General features: G+C 39.2%; 1 protein-coding gene across 1 annotated transcript; it reads left to right on the forward strand.

Annotated features, from left to right (window-relative positions):
- Positions 1-1,437: 1,437 nt before the first annotated feature.
- Positions 1,438-19,505, forward strand: ret (ret proto-oncogene receptor tyrosine kinase; the record flags this gene model as incomplete). The annotated part of the gene is made up of 20 exons (XM_083695892.1): positions 1,438-1,501; positions 10,523-10,768; positions 11,155-11,448; positions 11,580-11,818; positions 12,072-12,267; positions 12,379-12,578; positions 12,752-13,034; positions 13,650-13,781; positions 14,093-14,203; positions 14,383-14,496; positions 14,622-14,878; positions 14,968-15,115; positions 15,369-15,476; positions 15,561-15,775; positions 15,913-16,035; positions 16,274-16,344; positions 16,543-16,680; positions 16,779-16,878; positions 17,278-17,425; positions 18,587-19,505. The coding sequence occupies 20 exons, from the start codon at positions 1,438-1,440 to the stop codon at positions 18,742-18,744; spliced, it is 3,345 nt and encodes a 1,114-aa protein (XP_083552018.1). The 3' UTR covers positions 18,745-19,505.
- Positions 19,506-24,217: the final 4,712 nt, after the last annotated feature.

Below are 24,217 nucleotides of genomic sequence, written 5' to 3' on the forward strand. Positions count from 1 at the left end.
CTAGATTGTACCCCCCAGGCAGACTGGGTGAATGAACTATATCAAGAATGCTAGGGGTCCATTTCATTGGAGAGCACCTGCACAGATACAATAAGGACCACATCACATGATGTGTGTGTTGGAGGGCAGGACAAATATCTCTCATGAAACTATAAAATCTTAACAATATACACGTATTGTAGGATTTAAATTACTTTTATATTGAAAGTGTTGTGGGACATTCTGAAAAGTCCTGAAATCCCCTCTGCTGGGTGCTGTGCTCTGGTGTTTGGCTGTGCACACATACATTGATTGGACTGATTGCTGTGTGATTGACTGGTGGCCTGGCCTGAGGGCAGAGTAATGCGTCACTCCACAGAAACCAAGATAATCGGCCAGTCGGAGAGTGATCTCACACTTGAACACAGCCTTTAACCTTAGAAACAATCCCCACTCTGAGGGGAACAAGAGCCTAAATTTTGGTCTTACTTACACAGATTTTAGGCTGAGTAGAACTCTGAGTCATAGAGTTGGACTTCACAGCATCCAGTCATACAGTTTTTGTTTTGTTAACTTCACACTTGTTTTTCGTTTGTTTGTTGGACATATCTGGTGGTTATATTGCCCCATGAAGTTAGGCCTATAATGCCAAGTTGCCAACTGTGGAAATTGTAGGCTTATATTATCATATACTCTGAAAGGTGATGTTCATCTTCTGAACCCAGTGAGATGGATATATCGATAGAGCACTAAGCACCCTGGCACAGCATCCAGCTAAAATCTGCCACCCACACGTTGGCAATAGTTCAGCTAGTGTCCACACGCAGTGCTGACGTGGTTCATATACTGTTAGTTATCTATTTGTCTCGATAATGATATCACTGGTTAACATAAATTGTGTTTGGTCCATTTTTGTTGAAATGCAATATCTTTAAAATACATATGATTGGCACATTTGGGCGTGTTGATTGGACACTTGGCCTAAATGTATGGTGTAATGTTTACAATATCTTAATCATTTGGCCTTAGTATATTTGAGCAGGCATATGATTGGGATTTACGGGGCATACTGAAGGGATGCTTGACCTAAAAGTAAGACATAATATCTGAAATATCTTGATGGATCTGAGAAGTAGCCTAAACTAGTAGACTCTGTGGAATGTATATTCGTGGTTTTAGTTTCCTGGAGATGGTATCGCGTCTGTGCTGCTCCGGATGGAGCGGAAAATACATCGCAGCATATTAGCTTGATTTGAACCTCCCCCTGCACTGCTCGCTACAGCCGTTCAAGCAGCAACATCTACAGAGACCAGCCTATCAATGGGACAGCCTCAGTGAGGACTTCATCGACAGCCCGCAGCTGCGTGTGGGAAAACTGATATTTTACTCGGGCTGCGATTTTTATTCGTAGGGCTATTTGATTTTTCGTCCTGCAACTTTCACTTATGATTGGCGATTATGGGGCCAACGTGTGGTTTCTCTCTCGGAAACATCGTTTTGGTCCTCCTGGTGTTGTGTAAAGGTAAGGGTCAACCTCAATTAGTCTCTTATTATGAATATGTGTAAACCTAATAAAGCTTAAATGTACATTGTACATTATACATTGTATATATTTCAAAATTTCATATTTCAAGCACCATTTGATTTGCCAGTTTCGTCACGCATTGATTAGCTGATCTAGGCCTAAATGTGCGTTTCAACTGTTCATTAACAATACACATATACTTTATTCAAGTATTTCATCTGATGAAAATGTGTGTCATTAAACATGATGTGTTTCATTGTGTGTTATTAAAAATGAGACCAATTGATTGTTGCTTATTGATGTGTGAAACGTGCGTAAAAGCGGTTTTGGCTGAAAGTTTGGTGACATGAAACGAACCTGTTCTGGTTGGGGTGCGTGCTCTACCGTGTCGACACTGCTTGTCCTCCCTCCGCATCAACTGTTGGGCATCTCTGAGTTTATGATCAGTATGTTTTCAGGATACAACTATGAATATGTTGCAATGGTATAGCAATCATTTTTGATTGAATATGTAGAATGAGCTTTAACTTAAACTTGGTGGAATATGAAGTTTTTCAGTATTGGCAATATTTAACGAAGTTGCTCCTGCGCAATTTCCAATTGTTCGATTGGAAACACATGTTGTATGCAGATAGTATGAAAACATGAGGTAATTAAACTTCATTATCGACCTAGATTAACAAAAGCAGAAATGTTCGGCTATTCTCGCAAAGATTTGATGTTTGGGGGTGTTGGAGAGTTTTAAAATGCTATTTCGAATGCAAAACCCTGCAAGATAGACATGCTGCAAATAGGCCGCTGCTGGCATACATTCAATACATTGCCCTTTTAGATGATATGCATGGCATGGCATGGCATGGCACATGCTCTCCACGAGTAAAATGCATAGCTATATATCATAATATCATAATCCCATCACAATCCCACTGCCCAACTGTACCAACACTCTCCAACCCAACAGACTATATTTAAAGTCTAACTCATTGCTCGAGAGTGTGTAAATCGCAGAGGGTGGGTGGATGTCAGAACACAATATGGTTGTTCAATTTTAGAAATTTGAAATTCTTGATAGAATTAAAATCTATTTCATAGGCCAACACTGCTTAAAGTCAATTATCATTCTCTTTCTATAAAAGTGTTACTACAGTTAGCCTACTTTGAATTCATAAACATAATGCTATCAACAAAAGGCTATTTGGGCGGATTAGGTAGGCCGTTTAATTTACCTTTGAGAGAAATGAAACCAACAGGCAACGCAATCACCCTTGGGAGCAATTGTATCTAACGGTGGTAAGATGATTAATTAAATACTTAAGTTGTCATAGTTGTGTAATGCCCTTTGATTATTTTTCATACTGGCAGCAGTGATGCTCTATAAAGAATTTACCATCCACTCTGGTTTTATATTGTTTTCAATCCGCAGGGGATTTGTGAAATAAACTAGCAATAAATCATGCCTAAATGATTTTAAGGAGCTGGCCTACGATAAGTGGCCAATACGGTCTATTGCAGTGTTATAAAAATGTAATGTTTGTGACTAAAAGACAGTCCCCTGTTTGACTGAAAATGTCATTTAATCAGTCGTTTCTTAATCTATAGTAGGCCCTTTTTAAATTGTGTAGGCCATTTGATATTGGTCACTCATGTTGTAATTACAGAGGTGCTGAAATTCGTGTCCGGTCGCCTATATGAGTTGGATGGTCTACACCTGCCTGTTTGTAGAAACAAAAGCCTCGCGCTCGGCAGGTCTGTGGACAGGTGTGCGGCAGGTGCTCCCCTCCCTGGGCAAACACTGTATGTTTGTTTTCTTATGGGAAAATATTGGCAGTTAAACAATAGAACGCACAGTCTGATAACAAATGCGGCTTGAAACCCATCCCGAAGGACAGTTAAGCAACAAAAAAAAAGAAGACGTTTATCTTCGTTTTTCAACGAAATAGGCCTAGTGGAAGTGGTGGTGTGACAGGCCCAGAAGTAGCCCAGTAGTTTCCATTTTGATAGTGATGTGCTATATTATATTTTTATGATGCTTCCCCACAAATAATGGACTTGAACATGTTCAGGTTTTTTTCAATTTGTTTTGCCCATTACGTTATTGGAGGGAGTCAAGTGACTGAAACTTTTAGGATTATATCTCAACATTGCTCTTCCTGTAAAAGGCTTTTGCTGATAAAGTCCGTGATCAAGTGCTGTTTGTAGCCTATCTTGTTTGTTTTCTTGAACAATACATCATTTTATGTTATGCCATTGATTGCAGCATAAGAGTGGGTTCAAAGCTCAATCAACCATCATATTATAAGGTTGGTGCATATTGACAGTCACTTGACAAGCAATGGACAATCATTAGTTCAGTGGAAAGATGGCATAGCAAAATGTGTTTTCATGGAACAACAATGTCTTTTGAACTCATTTATGACTGCCATTATTGTCATGCATGTAGTTATATAAATTAATGAATGCATAGTTAAAGATCAGCATAATTTTATTGATCATGTTGTCAAGTTCTGTCATGTTTGTGGTCATGTAATATATAGTTCAGCACAACCACCCTGAATTTGCTTAGATCACTGTGTCTTTTGTGTACCCTTGGCTATACAAGAGCCCCTTGTAACCCAGTTATTGTCCCCAACAAAAACAAATACTGTGTTCCCTGAACCAACAGCTCCACAATTTAGGAATTATACCTAGAACATCTTAGTATGATGGTTATAGCTGATGTATATGGTTATAGCTGATATTATAGCTATATTGTTATATCTGATCTTATTTCATCTGATTTTATTTTCACGCTTTTAAGGTTTAAAGTTGTCAAGGTCAAACTTCTTGGGAAGGTTGCTTTTCATCTCTCAGTCACTCAGCAACATGCAAGCCAGGAAGTGTAAAGTGATCTGGAGAATTGCCCTGATGCCCTGACAATTCTGAAATTAAAGCAAATGTAAGGCTGCATTTAAGGAGCTGCAAAAGTCAACAAAGAGTTGCAGGCTCAAAGTTCAAGTGGGGCACCTCTATCAACCTTTTGGTATGAATCTTACCATGTTTGATTAATTAAAAGGTTAGCCCAAACAATACATCTCATGGATTTTCCTGATCTCTCTCTGCATCTATTGTAATCCATCACCTGTAAAACCACAGTTTAGCACACAAGGCACAGATGTTTTGAATGTAAAAGCATTGATCTGTGGATCTGCTGCTGTGACCCTTTGACCATATCTGTGGCCCTGTGTGCTTTCTGACCTTTGAAACCCTAACCCAAGTGGTAATCTCCAATGATCAGCTCCACATCGCAGAGGAAGTTGTGTCAGCAGCTGCTTTAGCTGGCTCTCCTCCCTGCATTAGCACAATCATTTTCATCAGCATCCATCGCTTTTGAGAAGGACCAGACCAATAAATCTCATTTGATACATGACGCTATTTGATTTAGTCCCTTATTACATTATATGATTTAGTTAAGCTTGTGTCTTGGGTTGCTTATGGATACATTATAAATCTTCTCAATTTTCCACTCTTGCTGTCACTACATTTCTTTTAGTATAATTGGAAAAACACCATGATACTTAAACTTATTTGCTTGAGTGTTTGCCGTTTCTGTTTCATTTTAGTCATAGCTTAGATTTGTAATGGGAGATATTTTTAAAAGTTCATGTCCATACACTAGGGCAAAATAAAACTACAGTAGTAAAACTACAGTAGTCATGAAAGTAACTATTGAAATGGCCAGGGGTCAGTTTCCCAAAAGCTTTGTAGCTTAAGTAGTACTTAATTTATCCAGAGTAACAATTGTAAAATCAATGTTTGGAGGTCAATCTTCTGTGCGTGAACTAACAAAATTAATTAAACAAAGAATGTTGCTGGTCTAGAGAGGAGTGGGCCTGGATTGACAAAGCAGACAGTAAAGTACTACTTTTAGATACAAAGCTTTCAGGAAACTCCCCGCAGATTGGTTCAGATGTGTTTCTCTCTCAAAGACATAGGGACACCTTGGATGACCCTCAATTACTGCCGTGGTTGTGAGAGCAATGTGCCCATCCTAGTCTGGTGTACTGCATGGATGCTACCTCTACCTTTCACTGTTCTGTCCCTGATCTTTTAGTCAGTTCAGGGTCACATTTCCATCCCATGCATGGACAGAATCTAATTTGCTTTAGTGGAAGGACAAGGAGACATTGATTGAAATTGCGTCCTCAGGGCATGTTCTGTTTTTTTTCACAGGGGTCTTGACTAGTTATTTTCCAGTAGTCAGTGATGCATGCTGTGTTTGACTGATCATTTACAACAGTGAACAATACAAAGACTAAGCTGGGTTCGTTTTCACCCTCTTTGTTTGGGGAGGCTGGGTAGAGATGGATGTTGGAGTGTCTCTGCATTATGGCTTATTTACAGTGTCATGATGATCCTTTGGACTATACAGTTCATATTCTGGAATCATATTGTATAAATGCCCAGATTACTGATTGTTCATGCATTGCACAGCCCAATAGGAAAAACAGTCCTGTGATAAAGATTTAAGTGTATTTTCCACGTCATTAAAAGATTGAACATTTACAGTACAATACAGTACAAAATAGAATGTCCATTTATTCAATGCAGTAGATTTCTTAATATCAAGGAGACACTAATCTTGGAACACAGAATAGAGTTTGACTGAGTGGGACTAAGACACAGTTACTGAGACACAGTTACTTTCCAACTTAATTATCAAATTCAGTGACCCATGGATAAGGAAATGCTTTCTCTGTAATCAAGCAACCATGAAACGAGAGAAAATGCTAAGCAGCTGCAATTAATGCTTATAGTGTCAAACACATCCAATGCTTATGCTTACAACATAAACAACAGTATACTAGTTGGAAACTAGCATCTAACTGCTATGGTCATGTTTATTAGGACATTGCACATTGTTTGTTAAATGTTTTGATGTCCCAGCAATCCGCAAAGAAAATCTCCAACTGAATTTGTACAGTAGTTGCAGCTTCCCCCTAAGGAGATGGTTTATTAGATTTATTGATGACTGATGAACATGGTACATTGCCTTTTTGTCTCTTGTAATCTCTGAAGGCTAATTGGATTACTTTATGGGAGTAATTGATTATTATGTTACGGTATGCATCATGGTAACCTGAGTAATATACCTGTAGCTTATCTATTTACTGCAATATATTTTTTCAGATGTTCCTTCACTTTGACTAAATCAAGATTTAGATTGGCATCACAAAACATGGCCACAAAGAGCAGTCCCATAGTACACCATGCCTAGATGTTTGGTCCACAGAAGACATGTCACTAGTTTATTGCTGCTTGTGAAGAAATTGATAACACATTTTCAGCATAAGGTGTCCTTGTATTGGTTTGAGGTGGGATGAACAAGGGATGTGTTTTCTGTATATTTTTTCTATATATTTTTTTTACTTTGTAGTTGCATTACTGTACAGTAACTCTTAATTATAGTATATGCAAAATACAGTATAAGGGATTATTACTCCTAAAGACCACTTCCTCTTTATATTTTCTTGAACCCAAACAGAAGTATACTCCAGATGACATGTAAAATTGATTAAAAGTTACTTCTATACTCCAATAGATAACAATCTCCACTGCACTCAATGAAGAAGCAATCTTGTATATTGGATATGCAAACCAAGAGGGGGAGATTTAAAAACATTATAATCAATAATGACTTTCATCAATTGAGTTATAGCTTGATTTGAAGCCTTTTAGTTAATTGAATCATTGCAGAGATTCTCATTACTATTTTATCTTTGGGAACAAGGTGATCATGACAAATTTCAGAATCATTATGACAGATTCATTTGAACAATATGACTGGGTAGACATTTCTCTCTTTTGTTTTTGCCATGCCTACTGTGTATGAAATGTTGGATTATTTTGGAGACTTGTGTACTGTACATGGATTAATAGAGATTTTTATGGTTGTAGTTTTTGTCTGGACACAAGAAGCAATGATCCCCTTCTGTGTACTTGGCTGTGATTGTGCACATGCAAGGGGAGGCTTTTCTCTACACTCATTAGTAAAAACAATCAGCATGACTGTTGATTTGTATTGGTATTGATTGGTCAGCTGCCAGATACTTAACTTTCCAATGGGTTGTTACTAGGGAGAGATGCATTGAGAAATGACCTTGGTAGAGAGGGCATGGGCTTTGCTCTCTCCACAGAGCTTATTAGCCAGACTCAAGACCACTGTTAGACACATATGGCTTGTTTCCTCTACCCAGATTAAGCCTAGTGCTGGACTAAATCACACTTTCAATGGAAAAATCTGCTTTTTAGTCTAGGACTGGGTTTATTATGTGTCCGGCAAACAAGCCCTTAACGTGTGTAGTGGCGAACAAAGGTCTCCTGTACAGATCATGTGTATCATGATCTGCACAGGAGTTGGGGAGCATTTTCAATGAGGAATTCTACATGGGAGATTTTAGGGTGTGTTAGCCACCTCTTGTGATTAATAAGCCTGCTGAGGTCCCTCTAGCACATGAGCTCATAGATGGTAAATCTTTCAGGCGATGTTGCATGGTGAGCTAATTGAGTTCCTGTCTTTGTTCTGGCCGGCTGAGAGGACTTCCAAGTCTGTCAGACTTGAACAATCGTAATCTTCTGTCAGTGTCAGTCTGAGCTTGTCTTTTCAGTTTTTGTTTATATCCTTTGATGGATATTAGTTTAGGCTCTGTTAAAGATAAGATAAGATAACAATAGGGGCATGTCAGGGTTCTTTTAAAGGTCTCAAATGTCAATGGATAAATCAAAACCCAAATTCAGAACACTTTTTATTATTATGTTACTGAATAATGACTCATATATTACCTTTTTCTTTTCACATAACAAACACTGAATTATAAGACTGACGTGTTGGTTGCTGAAAGTCTTCCTATTGTAAATCCTCAATATGCCTTTGAGCTGAAATCAATATGTTCAGATTGCATCATTGAGTTTGCCGTCATAGTCCTTGTGTGGTTATGAGAGGTCAAGGCAGTGAGCACATCTGCTGGAGAGACTGTGGGTAACATGAATATCACTGCTTTTCAGTCATCATAGTGTAGAACTTAGGAGAAGTCATGAGTCACTCTCTGGGAACATTCATGGTATCACAGAACAATGAACCTATTTGCTCAGAGGCGTCCTTGATCCATTCAATTAATTAGCTTTGATATAAACTGCTTACTTTCTGTTGGCTTCCGTCCTGGAAATAAATTGAATTTTGAATGATATAAACGAATTGTGTAGCATATGGTTCACTGTGGTCCCGTAGTCTGCTTTAAGCCACAGCCCTCACGAGTGAATTCTAGTCTTACTGATTTACAGTTTCACCTTTGGTCCTGTTCAGTCCTCTTGTATGTCCACCTTCCCATCCACCTTATTTAATATATATTTTTCTTGTGTCTGCTTTTTATGTAATAGTCACTGTTAGATAAAGGTAAGCGACTGCGATTTTATGGACGATATTGCTTTGTGAGGAAAAACATCCAGGTCTTGAATTTGAAGAGGCTCTTAGCACTTTGTCCACATTGAGAACTTAATAAAGTTTCTGCTTTTGTTTTTCAAAGTGCTTTTGTTTTTGTTTTTAAGTGGTGTGTAGTCACCATTTATTTTATGATGCAGTTAGTTATTATGTGGTGACTGATGACTGTGGTTCTTGGAGCAGGAAATGTCTCCCTCTGATGGTCATTTAAATCTTCACAGATTTGGAAGTAACAACGCTTTAATAATGGACTATAACATTCCATATTATACTATAAAGGATTTGATATTTTTGGATAATTTGATGTTTTTCCTATGTTTTTAGTTTTTTTTACTTGATATTCCATAGGATATGCTTTTTCATTATGTTGCTATGACTCATCTTTACATTCAAAGTAATAATCAGTGTACAAATTCATTTTCCCCTTAGCGATATTTCCAAGCACATCAAATGTTCTGAATGGTTTCATATGAATAGATTTTGGTATTGGATAATGTTCCAACCTCTTAAACTGAGAGGAGAGATGACATAAAATACCCTTGCCCTAGCAGAATCTGGCATTGGCAAGGATTGCTAACAAGTGGGACTGGCACTGCTGTTTGTTTTTGTCTCATCAAGGCTTTTAATAAAGGGGGTCGTAGCTTGCTTGAATGTATCTCCATCCTTCAGGAACTGGCCACATTTTATCCATCAATCCGACCTCCTGTCATCCAAGCACAGCTAAATTAAATCAATGTCTGAAACCAGACCCAAGGCCTCAACTGCACCAACAGAAATAGAAAATCTAGTTTCGCTGTCTGCTAATGACATTAGGGTGTTCCCTAAATGGCTGACCACCATCGTTGGACAGGAACACAACAGGGATATAATTACAGGCTGAACACTCACATCTCCATTTTCCTGTAAAACACGCAGCCTGCTATTGCACTTTATAGATTAGCCCCCAACCCCCTGCCCCGGCAGGTAATGAGTCATTTCTTCACAGTATCATGTTATCCCCTGTAATTAAACTTCCCAAGGTGAACCCAAGGAGAAACGGAAACCACATGTTATTGACCTTGTGAGAAATTAATTAAAAGAGCTGCGTTGGTGACATTTGAACCCCCTTTTAATTTCTGTTAACTTAAGAGTGAAAGATATAATAAAAATAATTTATAAAATGAATTTGTCATTGTATGCATTTATTCTCATTCAGTGTCTTGTGTCATGACTTTGCTGTGAATCAGGAATGATGAATAGTGTCTAATGAGTGGTGCGAGGGGACAAGTTACCAACTTCATAAACACTTGATCCAGGTTTATCCGAACCGCTCAGGCTAAACAATAAAAAACTGTAATTGCAAGTATTATAGACTTTACAGATCAATGTCCCCATCTGTTTTAGTAATCGTCAGGCAATTCTTGAAAACGTTTCTAATTGGTGTTGTATGCGTAAATGTTCAGTGTGCACTGTAATCATATAAACTATGCTACAGTACATGGTACAGATATCTAAAGAGTATCTGGGTTGTTTGATTATTCTATGCCATCTGCTTCCCTTTGCAGACTCAGTCGGGCTCTACTTCCCTCAAAAAGAATACTCTGAGATTGTTTATGTCGGGCAGGCTGCAGGGACATCTGTGCTCCAGGTCCACTCCATGTTGGAGAGTGACTCTGAAAGGCCCCACTTTTACCTGTGCTGGACCACATCTCTGAGGCCTCCACGCTATGCCCCATGGTTCAACCTGGATGTGAGCACAGGAATACTCTCCATGAATAAAACCCTGGAGTGGAGTGACTTTGCCTCTCTATGTAAGTTACAGAAAAAACATGTATTTTCTTTCAAATTGTTTATTGAATATGCTATGAAGTTGACCATGTGCTCAATTTGCTCTATTATTCAGTATAGCAACTATTAATTGTTCATTACTGAATTCAGTATATTTGAAGTCAATATATTTATATTTCCAATAGTGCAGTAACTGGTACATGTGATGGGTAATTCTGAATTAGTTGTTTTGCTTGCATGCATTTTGCATATTAATAACATCTGGCCTCAAGGTAATATGTAATGTTCAGGAATCTGCTTTCAGGATGATAATGTAATTGCATAAAAGTAAGGGGTGCCCAGTCATCAAGAAATGCACTGTCCAAGATTAAAATGGGGCCTTGGTGTTTTTTTGGTTGTGTCTCATCAGATAAAAGCCCTGGATCAGTGGTGAAGCTGTCCCTAAGTGTGATTGCGGCACCCAGCAGGCCTGTGAAGAAGTTCCATTGCCGTGGCCAGTCCACTGCACTGGTCAGCCTGACCTTCATTAACGCCACAGTGCCCCTATGTGGCCAGACCAAGATGGAGAAGCTGTGCTTCCCAGACCGGGACCTGAACCCCCACATCAAGGAGAACAGGTTCCCTGGGGCACTCCGGCAGCTCAGACGCCTCACCAGACTAAATGTTTGCCCCAACTACACCATCTCCTATAGCGTGCAATCAGGTTAGCCATGCTACTGTAGACTCCACCCACACTGTCTCTCAGTCGCTGTTCATTATGAGAACACAGTACAGTAACAGACAGTTCCCTGTACCAACCATGTATACCCCTCTTGCTATTCCTCTTGGCTGCAGATGTTCCAGCTCCATTTGCTGTGAATGAGAACAGCACTGAGTTGGTGGTGACCGCTCCTTTGGACCGTGAGGAGAGGGAGGTGTACCGGCTAGAACTGGTCTGCACAGTGCAGACTGATGAGACCATACATAAGCTTTTTGTTCCACTTCTTATCAACATCTACGATGAGGACGATAATGTTCCATTTGTAAATGGGACAGAGACAGAGGAGGTTGTGATTGAGTTTGATCGTATTGAGGTGAGATTACTTTCCCCAAGACTTGTATTCATTTTGGTGCTCATCTTTAGTTTTTTGTACAAACATAAAGCTACCGTTTGAGAATCAATTTGACTGATTAATAATGCGTGGTCATAGCATGCATTTTAAATTATGCACAAAAGATCATTAGTACCTTCTGCTTTGTAACATATAATGCTTTTAGCTACAGTACCTTCTCTTGTTTGTTGTGGCAACAAAGTGTCATAAATGTGTAAGTGTGTTTGTTTTTCAGGGAGGGATTTTTGGCAACTTGTCTGTCTATGATAGAGACATAACAGCCAGGTATCCCAAAGACCAGAGTCAGAACAAACTTGTTGGAACTATGATGACAAATGACCCATGGATAAATGAAACATTCACCATAGACCACACTTTCAGAGAGGAGAAGGCCATTTTTGGCAACGTTCGAGGGACTGTTCATGAGTACAGTGAGTAGTCTGTGTTCAAATGTGACTCACTTCATACTTTTGCCTCACAAAACTTTTTGCTTGACTAATTACATATTTTTCCTTGTTTTTTTCCTTTCGTGTGGTATCCAGGGCTTGCACTCAAGAGGAACTTGTCTGTAACAGAGAATCGGTCTCTCCAGCTGGATTACCTGGTCAATGACACCACCTACCCTGGTCCAGAGGGAACAGTAATGCTGCACTACAACATCACCATCTTACCTGTCCCCATACGGTTCACCAATGTTACCTACCTTTTCACCCTAACACGTAGATCCTCAGTCTATTCACAGGTACCCACTGTTCACTGCTATTCCCCTATGCAGGGCTGATATATCATTGAAATTGTTTAAAGCATTTTTAGTGTCCCAAACAGGAAAGATGATCACTGGCTAACCTTTATATCTACTCTATAAATTTAAAGGTAGCTTTTGCCTTGTATAATTCATATCCCATCTCTTTTCAGGTTGGTAGAATCTGTGTGGAAAACTGTCTTAAGTTTCGGGGCATCAATGTCACATACCAACTAGCTGGAGCAGACAATAATGTATCTGCCAACATGCCATCATGCTATGCAGCTATTAGCATTGCACAGAGCCTGAAGGACATGTCAGGGGTGCTGTATGTGAATGACACAGAGGCACTCCGCAGGCCAGAGTGCCAGGACCTGCAGTACATCGTCATTGCTCAGGAGCAGCAAAAGCAGCTGCAAGCCAGCAGTCAGATCCTCATTGTGCTCGATGCTGAAAGTAAGCATTCTCCAGTTTAGTTTAGAGTTTAGTTTCAATGTTTATTGTCATATGTACTGGGATACAGGGAGTGAAATGAAATTCGTCGCTCTCCTTTTCGAAAACACAATAATAGAATTGTGAATTATAACAGAATTAACACAATAATAAAGTGTCATCGCAATACACAGTAATACAACAGCATCAGCAATGACTCTATACTCAATAATACAGTAGCAGCAGTGACTCAATGACACATAAATAATACAGTGTGTCTGTAGCATATATAATATAAGGCTATAATATAATATATGTACAGTAGTACATATGGAACATATGGTACAGTAGCAATAGTGTGTGGTGTGTAGAGGGGCTCGATGGGGTGTAGAGTTGTTCAACAGTCACACAGCTTGGCACACTTTATCTAGCAATGCTTTCCCTTTGTGAAGGTTTCATTCCTAGTTACAAAAGCTTCTTTGTGCTTATGAAATTAAGTGCCACAGAAGGTCAAATTTTGTTTACCTTTGCGATTGCTTTGTCCATAGCTTTGGTATTCAAGACTGTTGCGAATTTGCTTGCCACTTGCATCATGGTGAAACGTACAGTTAACCCATGTGCGTTGTCTGTGTTGTGCAGTAGATAGGCAGAGCTTGGAGGACCAGCGCTCCCTCTCCTGTGCAGAGGGGAGACAGCGTGGTGACTGTGAGGCCATCCGCGGCCTGGGGGCAACCACCGGCAGATGCCAGTGGAGACAGGGTACTGAGAAAGGTACTATCGCCAAACCTCAAGTTCATGTTTTCCTTTCACCACACAGAATGAGGTACTGATGAAATGGGTTGTACAAGTGGCTCTCAAAGAAAAGTTCCACTGTGGAACTCAGTAAAAGAGCATATTGAACATACATTTATAAGATAAGCTGTAAGGTCCAAGTAAGTTGTTATACATACACTACCATTGTATGTCACCTTTGTGTGTAACACTACAGTACCACTACCATGGTGTGTAACAAAATCTTCTGTTTCGGATAGTAATAGGACAAATCCCAGAGATGCTAACTTATGCTCCCCTCTGTCTCTCAGGAATATCAGAGAGTTATTCCACCTGTTCCCCTAACCTCAACACATGTCCTGATGGGTTCTGTGATGCAATCGAAAGCAAAGACATGTCAATATGTCCTCAGGACTGCACAAGTGAGAAACATGACTCATTCTTTGCAGCTATTTATATTTGTCTTACCTTAGAACAATCTTGCATGATTCAATGTTTCAGCTTTCTTGAAAGTAAACATTTGTATGCATTAGGTGTTTTTGATTGTAAAAATGTTGATTGTTAAATTCACCAAATTAAGATATTTTTTATGTCTTTAAAGATGAACCTATTATCGGAGGTCATGAGAGAGGCTTGATGTTTGGCATTAAAGCTGGCCATGGAACCTGTTATTGCTACTCTGAGAAATGCTTCTGTGAGAAGGATGATATAGAGGGTGAGTTGGTCCTTGAAGAAATGTCAACTAAAAGGGAAAATTAATGCCTTTTCATTGTCAAAGGTTTCTATGGTATCTCTCCCTGCTCATTGGGTCCTGATTCCCTTCTGTCTTGTCTCATCCAGAGGCCATATGTGACGATGTCTGTAAGACCATCATTGCCTCGGCCGTGCTGCTCTCTTTCATCATCTCCATCCTCCTGTCCTCCTATTTCATCCATCGCTACCACAAGAACTCCCCCAAGCCCCCCATTGCCTCAGCTGAAATGACCTTCCGCAGGCCTGCCCAGTCCTACCCTATCAGCTACTCTACTAATAACGTGCGCCGCGCCTCCCTGGACTCCATGGAGAACCAAGTTGCCATTGACACCTTCAAAATACCTGTAAGGCCTTACATACTACTAAATGCCTTTTGAATATTCACAAAATTCAATGGAGAACTAAAGTGTTTATTGCTTTATTGTTTTAACAGGAGGATCCAAAGTGGGAATTTCCCAGGAAAAACCTGGTGCTGGGTAAAACCTTAGGAGAAGGGGAATTTGGGAAGGTTGTCAAGGCGACAGCATTCCGGCTGAAAGGAAAAGCTGGTTACACCACAGTAGCTGTGAAAATGCTTAAAGGTAAGACTTACTGTACCAGACAGCAGATTGAGCAGACTGTAACAATAAAGAGCAAGTAGCTGTTGATTTCATACCTGTGAATTCTGTAATGCTGCAGTATATGTTTTGTAAGCCCACTGCTACAATATTCATCCTCTGTGATAGATGGATTCACTGAAATATAGAGCAACATTATGACATGATAGCCCTTCATCGATGTAAGGTTAGGTATTCATGAAAGCATTTAATAATTTCATCTTTTGTTTTCTAACAGAGCACACTTCACATAGTGAACTTCGTGACCTCCTGTCAGAATTCACCTTACTGAAACAAGTCAACCATCCACACGTCATTAAGATGTTTGGAGCCTGCAGCCAGGATGGTAAGAGTCGTATTCCCCTCCTCTCAAGGCACCTTACTTAAGAGAGTAAGTGTGTGTTCTGAAGTGCTGTGTCTCTCTGTGTAGGGCCATTGTATCTGATTGTTGAATATGCCAAGTATGGGTCACTGCGCAACTTCTTGCGTGAGAGTCGAAAGGTTGGGCCTAGCTACATGGGCAGTGATGCAAACCGCAACTCAAGCTACCTTGAGAACCCAGATGAGAGGGCACTCACCATGGGCGACCTGATCTCCTTCGCCTGGCAGATTTCCAGGGGCATGCAGTACCTGGCTGAAATGAAGGTACAGTAGCCTTGTTCAAATTAACCACCATAGATGAATTCTATGAGAATTTACGAACAAGGTCAATGTTACAGTGTTGTGTAAAGAAATAAGATGAACTTCACTTCAAACAGTTTAAATGAATTGTCCTCCAATAGCTTGTTCATAGGGACCTTGCTGCAAGAAATGTCCTGGTTGCAGAGGGGCGTAAGATGAAAATTTCAGACTTTGGTTTGTCCCGGGATGTGTATGAGGAGGACTCATATGTGAAGAGGAGCAAGGTAAGAAGCCCAAAATCCTGGACTCAAGTAGTACATGTAGTACAAAAGTAATACAAAAAGTGTTTTAAATGTTTAATGTATATTTGGTTGCACTGTTCTATAGTACAGAAATTATCAGGTATTTGCTTGGTAATCACAAAGTAAATACCATAAAGTATCAAATGTTAGCTTTAGTTATAAACAGCATTTCCCAAACGGAACTGAGCTGGCATTCTCATGTCTATTCTTCTCTTTTCAGGGTCGTATCCCAGTTAAATGGATGGCAATAGAGTCCTTGTTTGATCACATTTACACAACACAAAGTGACGTGTAAGTACCGTTGGAATTTGAATCAACTCATAAATACTGTTATATTAAGTCGATAACCAACAATGTAAGCATAATCCAAAAACTATTCAACTTGCTCTTGGATAAACCACATAAACAACCATTCCACTCAGTACAGTATCTTACTGTAGTTATCCATCATCTATTGTTTATGCTGTCACTTTTGCTGTCTCCTAACAGCTGGTCCTTTGGTGTGCTGTTGTGGGAGATTGTGACATTGGGAGGAAACCCATACCCAGGCATAGCCCCTGAACGCCTCTTTAACCTCCTCAAGACTGGATACAGGATGGAGAAACCAGAGAACTGCACTGAGGAAATGTGAGTTCACTTCCTTTATTTTCACAGTGAAAATCATATGTGTTTTGAATGCTGTGCTACCTCTCATCATAAACTGGTGCATTCATGTATTTCTGCAGGTATAATCTGATGCTTCGATGCTGGAAACAGGAGTCAGAGAAGAGGTCAACATTCTCAGACATCAGTAAAGAACTGGAAAAGATGATGGTGAAAAGCCGGGTACGATCAAGCAAAAACACTTTTTCTCAAATTAAATCTGTTTACTGTTCTGTGTACATGTACACAAAATGGTGTTAATAGTCTAGTAAAAAAGCTTTTTTCCTGCTTTTCATGTCCAGAAATGAGTAAAATCAATGTCTGGAGAGCATCTCTAAAATATGGCTCTGGCCAACATATGTCAAACGAATAATTACAAAGCATTCTATTTAGGCTTGTGTTAGTGATTACAAGGCTTTCTATTTAGGCTTGCCAAATACAGGGACATTGTAGAACAGAAACAGTCTATTTTATTTCAAGTGTTTGTCATTGATCATGAATGCAGGTTAGTGTTTGGTATCAATGTCCCTCCTTTTTATCTTTGGTGATTAGCCTAATCAGGTCTTTCTCCTCTCTTGTCAGGATTACCTGGACCTGGCGGCTTCAACGCCAGCCGATGCCCTTCTGTACGACGATGCCCTCTCCGAAGAGGACACACCATTAGTGGACTGTAATAACGCCCCTCTCCCTCGAACCCTCCCCTCCACATGGATTGAAAACAAGCTCTATGGTAGAATCTCCCATGCATTTACTAGATTTTAGAGACAGGACAGACAAGCACTATTTTGGCAAATTGTGATTGGCTTTCTGTAGGCAGTGTGTGTGACTGTGATCTATGCATGCTTCTCTGACAGATTTTCAGAAAAATCGCCCATTTCTTAGAAAATGAGAGAATCAGTGGGAAGAGGATCTTGTGTCCGATTTTTATTTGGACCTGCTTCTGATGTACATGAAATCTGACAAATAATTACACATTTGTAAATATAAAACATTCCCCTATTTAGCCTAATTAGCCTATATGACATATTGTAATCCACATTCATTTCCTACATATTAGTTTGATTATTAGGAAACTCATTTTCGATGACAAACATGTTCAATGCATATTTCAACACATTTTTGGTCAATTTGAAAAGTACATTTGAAAGGGAACATTTGAAACAGGTCCTTGCTGAATCAATCATTATCTATTTGGTTTGGTTTCCAAACTGTTTAATTTGTTTTGTATACATACCTATTTATTATATAGATTAATTATACAATGCTGAACAGAGAAACAGTAAGGCTTTTAAATTAAACTCTTGGGTAACATTAATAAATAGAAACATATTTAAGATATTTTCATAGCAAAATCTCAAAAGATTCTGCAGATCCAACACACTTCCAATTGATTAATCATTAAAGTATTTAGCAATAAGATGGCTAGATAGTTAGCTACCATTTAAAGATATTTGGTTACCATAATCATACAGTTACAATGATGTCCATGATGTTCATTAGTTCAGATATGACAGCAGCTGCCCTGTTACAGTGATGTAATCTGTCCTATTTTATATTGAAGTGACAGTTCAATAGTGCATGAGTCAAGGAAAACATAAAACAAATCACAGCATACAGTAAATGGTATGCTGCTTATTTTCTGTTAATCACATTTATATCAATCCAGTATATGACACTTCCTAACTTAAGTACATTAACTATGGACATATTTATTGTCTTTGAAAGGGATTGCTACATACAATACAGGAAATTAGTCATTGGTCTATAATCAACATGTAAAAATGGTCTTTTGTCCAGAATTAACTCATCAGAGTTTATTTTGAGAGCCTTACTGTCTGCACTCTACATTTCCTTTACTCAGTGCAGAAAAATGATATGTTCTCATTTTTAGGCATGTCATACCCGAACTGGCCTGAGAAGAGCCCGGTACTGCTCAACAGACTTGATGCCACTAACCCAGTCTTTACAAGATATGCCAATGATAGTGTTTATGCAAACTGGATGGCTTTGCCTTCACCCGCAAAAATTGTGGACAAGCTTGATAGTTAAAAGTAAAAACAACATTGTAGAAAAGATTCCTAATTGGATAGATGTGTATATTTATATATAAAACAAAACTGTACATATACAGTCTGATGCTAAAGTTGGATCCCTTTTGTTTCTGTTGCACGGGTATTCAAAGTTTAAACTGGGGGATTAAAAAGTCAATTTGCTGCAAAATGGCTGGAATTGCATAGACCAAGCTTCAAGCAGCTCCTCGGTATGTTAATCATTACCTCAAGGTCATGTTGGCCACATTGTATCATTGCATGACTGTGTACCAGGTTGTATGTCAATGTTAATGTCTTTCAAGTGCCTGTGCCGCTTCTACAATAGCCTCCAATTATTAGTGTACGACTGTGAAGATCTAGTCTCCAGCCCAGGAATTAAAGGGGACTTCTTTACCATCACCTATTATAGACCTCTGGGGTTAAGTGGACAAAGAGTGGACATGGAGTTCATCCAGATAATCTGTAAAGTTTCTATTTGATAGGATCATGTTCAACAAAAATGTGTACACCACGTTTGTGTTCCCCCTTTCACATTTCCAATTTCACTTGCCAAAGAAAATAAGTGAACCGTTTTGTTAAATACAACTGTTCTTTTCTTCCATCAGAAATATACAAATTTTATTCAAATAGTGAGTGTCACTGTGTTGTGAGGACATGAGACTAAATGTAGACTGTGGGCATGTCCTGTGTCAAACTGCAGTTCAACTTTTGATTCCTCGTAATGGCAATCTTTGTGCAAAAATTATGATTATGAAAACAAAAGAGTGTTATTAATTGTTATGTTGTTATTACATGATTTTGTTGCAATCAATAAACAGTAAAAAGAAGTGCAATCTATTTATGCAGTGTCCCCCCCCCCACTCTACTTGCTCTGATTTGATCTATACAGTTCTATGTTTATATGTATATGATTTTTTTGGTCAAAATCGTCACAATGCAATACAAAACTGCTTTATCTTATCTTGTTAGATCAAAAGTAGCCTGGCTAAAATGTGCCTACTTGATAATAATTTAAAGTGAGTAATCCTAAAATAGTTTCAAATGCCCTAGTAGTAATACCTTCACTACCCCCCCTATACTAACCCTAACCCCAACCCTAGAGACCTCTTCACCCCCGCTACCCCCCGTACAAGTTCTCTCCTGCTAATGAAATACATTTAAAAAAAAAAAAAAAATAGTTTACTGGCATTACGACTGCCCCTGGTGTGAGCATTGATTACTTTGTCTTATGATGATTGTTGGATAGATGGTTCACTTACTTAAACAAATGTATTGTTGTAAGTCGCTTTGGATAAAGGCGTCTGCTAAATACCATAAATGTAAATGTAAAATGTAGTAGTGGCTTACATGCTTACTGTATGGAGACTGTTTGCATCAGTGTAAATGATAGAAAACAATGGATTGAGAAAAATGTATTTCATTGACATGAAGCATAGTGTCACTAGCAGTATAGACCAACAAGACTTACTATAAAATGACACTATTACAAAAGTATAAATGCCCCTCGCCTAGAAAAAATAAATCCTGTTTTACATCAATGTATCAATCTCCCGATCAAAAAGTCCATTATCTGACAGACCCCGTAGACAGCTGTCAAATGTTAACGTCCAACAAAGGAAACAAATATTTATTGTTTTTATTCTCTCTTTTAATAATCCACAAAACATACGTTTCAATAATTTTCACTAATTCATACAAGGAGGGGCGCTACATCATTGGTGGGGGACAATATGTTTACTGTAGACTTTTTTTTTTTCTGTATAGCCCAATGTGTATGCAGATAAGAATAATATCAACTCCTGTTCATTTGATCATAAAAAATGTTTCAATGTTTCATTTGTTGTCCGCACCGATGAAATTGGAGAGGGGACTATGATTCGGTCTCTGTCTGTTCGTATGTCACACGCTTCATCTCCGACAGCACTGGGACAATTTTGAGGAAACTTGGATGAATGATGTGTCTTGCCATACAGATGTGGCATTTACACTGATTGCCCCAATTTTGACGAAACTATGGTGAAATATGCGTCTTTCCATATAGATTGTTTAGGAGTTTCAAGATGACGCTAATTCGTCTCGGTGCGGCTGAACGTCATAATAGCACGCTAAGAGGAGAGCGCACCTCAGACCTCACCTTTCGCAAAACCCCTCTCCCCAACGGTCCTTGTCCAATCCTACTATAGCAACCGGTCACTTACTTGAAGAACGTCCGTCAAGCTGTCCTTAAGGCGCGAAATAGTGAAACGGTGTGTCTACGGCACCTGTAAATCCGACAGCAGGTACCGCAAAAGTTTAGAGGGGGGAGTCATTTTTTTCCCTTTCCAAGCCCAAAACCCAAGAGTGAAGATGCCGGCAGTGGATAAAACAGTGTGGGAGGCCCCATTCCCTGCTAAATACCTCGAAGATTAACAAACATACATTCCTCTGCTCCAAGGTAAGCTCGCTGGCTAATGTTGTCATTGTCTTGCTAACGCTATGTTAGATGTGAGATAACATTCGCAAAAACTGAATTTAAAAGTTATGATTACTATTAACTGGTATTATTACTACTAATATGACATAACTAGTATTACCATTACCAGCAAACTAACGTTACCCGCTGTAAAGTTTAGCTAGCTAACGTTAGCTATAGGTTGGATTGCATTTAAAGTGGGTCTCAGTACTGGAGGCTTCACATACGTTTCGTACAGATTATGTCAAGGTTGAACATGACGTCCCAACAGGCAATTACGAATTTATTTTGCTTTAATCTTTGTAGCATTTTGTGACTGGACGGCCTACCCCCGAGTATCCCAACCCTGTAGTTGCTGTCCAAGTGCCTAACCAGACAAGGGAACATCGAGGAGGCTGTCCAAAGCCTCCAATTAAACGGTACACAAATAACAATAATATTTCATTTATTTAAGTACATGCATAAGTGATTGTAACATGTTTTTTTCCCAGTAGGTAGTACAATTCATATATAAAGTCATAAAAAAGAAATAACACGAGTTGTGGTTGTACAGAAGCAGATGTGATTTGCAAGATGCTGCACATGAACAAGCCTCCACCTCCAGCACCATTGAGGAAAACCCAGAAGAAACTCAACATTGTGTTATTGACACTGACAATGGTGAGTGATAATCCTTGCCAGTAGCAACATTGACTGTTACTAGAAATTGCCTCAATTAAAGTTTTACACTTGTGCTGTACATTCAAATGTTAAGTGGCTCAATGCTTTCTTTGGTAAAAACCAATATGATTTTATTGTTGTTATATGTGTGTATAATATGTCAGTCCAGTTATGAAATCTTTTTTGACATGTTAATAAACCTGGGGAAAAAAATATATTTGTGTCTTTTATTATTCTATATCTCACCTAGTGGCTTAGATCACACACCACAGCATACTTCCTGCCTCCAACTTCTACCTCAAGTGGGGTTTCATCTGCAATGTAGCTTATGGGTGCATCAGACATCTCTCTCAGTAGATAATATATGCATGCTCCTAGCGCTTTCCTAAAACCAGAAATACATTCAGAAGAGCCTGACTGATATTGGGTATAGTCTGGTGCTATACAGTACACAGAAAGCAAAAACCTACTTGTTATGGGTATAACTGGACATGATGGGTTTCCGCTTACAGTTGACTTTGGCCTTGGCTACCACCACATTAAACACAAAAATTTTGTTTTTTTACCTCTGGCTTTGTGCCACTGTTGAGGTTGGCTTGTGGAGGAGATTCTTGCATGCCAAAGGTTACGCTACATGCGGATAAAAGATTTCAATAATAGCTATACAAACAGAACTTACCCGGCAGTGCAAGAACTTGACTGGTCCACAAGGCTGTGCTGGTCGCATTTTAGGATGAGCTTATGGGGTTTCTCATTTGATCGAGATCTGTATGTTTTTGCTTCAATTATTGTTGTGTCCCCTTCCTTGTTGATTTGAATATTCTGAATATATACCTCCACTGCATGTTGCAATCCCTTTTGCCTCGATCTGGAGGATATCGCAGAGGTATTACTCCAAAAAGAATCACTTACACTGACCGGTAATATGCTACTTTCCCCCTCTATGCTTAGCTGTTTACAGTAGTTCCCGCTAACAAAGAAGCGCAGCTTGACGGGCGTAGCAACAGTAACTAAGGTGGGCGGGGCTTTTGCGAAAGGTCACTGAACTACAAGATCGCGTAACTTTTCAGCCTAATTAAAATCCGCGGACTGCCTTCAATTAAACCTTTCGGTCATACGTTTGAAAAATGGTCACCAATTCACACAAGGAGGGGCGTTACACCATTCGTGGGGCACAGCTGTACACTTGTTTTCGTATAAAATTAATATCTTTTGGTAACTGCATCACTATCAGTGAAATTACTGTCCAATAATATCTATATTTTAAAATGTTTTCTTAAACATTTTATATTTGCTTTTATTTTGACGTTTTCGCCAAACCGGAAGTTACATTAAATCTGCCGGCATCACATCTTGTAAGCAAGTTGCAACTGTTATTCAATTCATGCGCGGAGAGCTGACTATCCCTCTGGGGTAAGTGCTTGCAATTCTTCACTAGTATAAACGAGACAAATCCGCATGTAGCGTAGCTTCTCCACACAACCTAGCCAGAACTGGCTGTAAACAACGAAGCCGTTGTAACGTCGTTACACCTATCAACAAGTGTACAGTAACCACGTCGTTACACGTATCAACAAGTGTATAGTAAATATGTTGTCCCCCACGAATGATGTACGTAGCCTCTCCAAACGACTGAAAAGTTACCGGAACGTTTACTGCTTATTTGATTAATTTTCAAGGATTTGACAGTATTATTTGAAAACAGTCAATTGGCCAAAAGGTGCGGTCTGAGAAGGGTTGTACTCTCTTCTTTGTACCCTGTTATGACGTTTTTAATGATAACAACCTATCACTTTAGACACACCGTCACGAGATGAATCGGCGTCACCTCGAAACTCCTAACACCGGATCTCTATGGCAAGACGCATCATTCACTAAAGTGTCGTCAAAATTGGGCCAATTAGTGTCATTTTGTAAATTCCGCATCTGTATGAAAAGTCTCATCATTCACCCAAGTTACGTCAAAATTGTCCCAGTGGTGTCGGAGATAAAGCGTGTGACATACGAACAGATGCCTGTGTTCTGTGAACGATAATAGTGGAACTCCGCCTAGCTACCTCGGGTGTATGTAAATTTGGATTTCTTCAAAATAAAAGCGCCCACGTTCAAGTTGTTTAAGCATTTAGAAATAGTAAATATGAATAAAGGAACCACAAATTATATTTGACTTATCTCTGGAAATAAACATGTAATCCTCTCTATGTATTTTTTGTATTTTTAAGGGTATGCAATTCTAATATCCTAATTACCCTGATTAAAGACTGCTGAACTGCATAGGGCACCTTATCTCCGACACCACACTCCCATCATTTCATGAGATGGAGTGTCGTGGTATTGGCTTGCTGGAGCTTGCAACTTA

This window comes from Argentina silus, assembly GCF_951799395.1.
Source record: "Argentina silus genome assembly, chromosome: X".
Taxonomy (NCBI): Eukaryota; Metazoa; Chordata; class Actinopteri; order Argentiniformes; family Argentinidae; genus Argentina; species Argentina silus.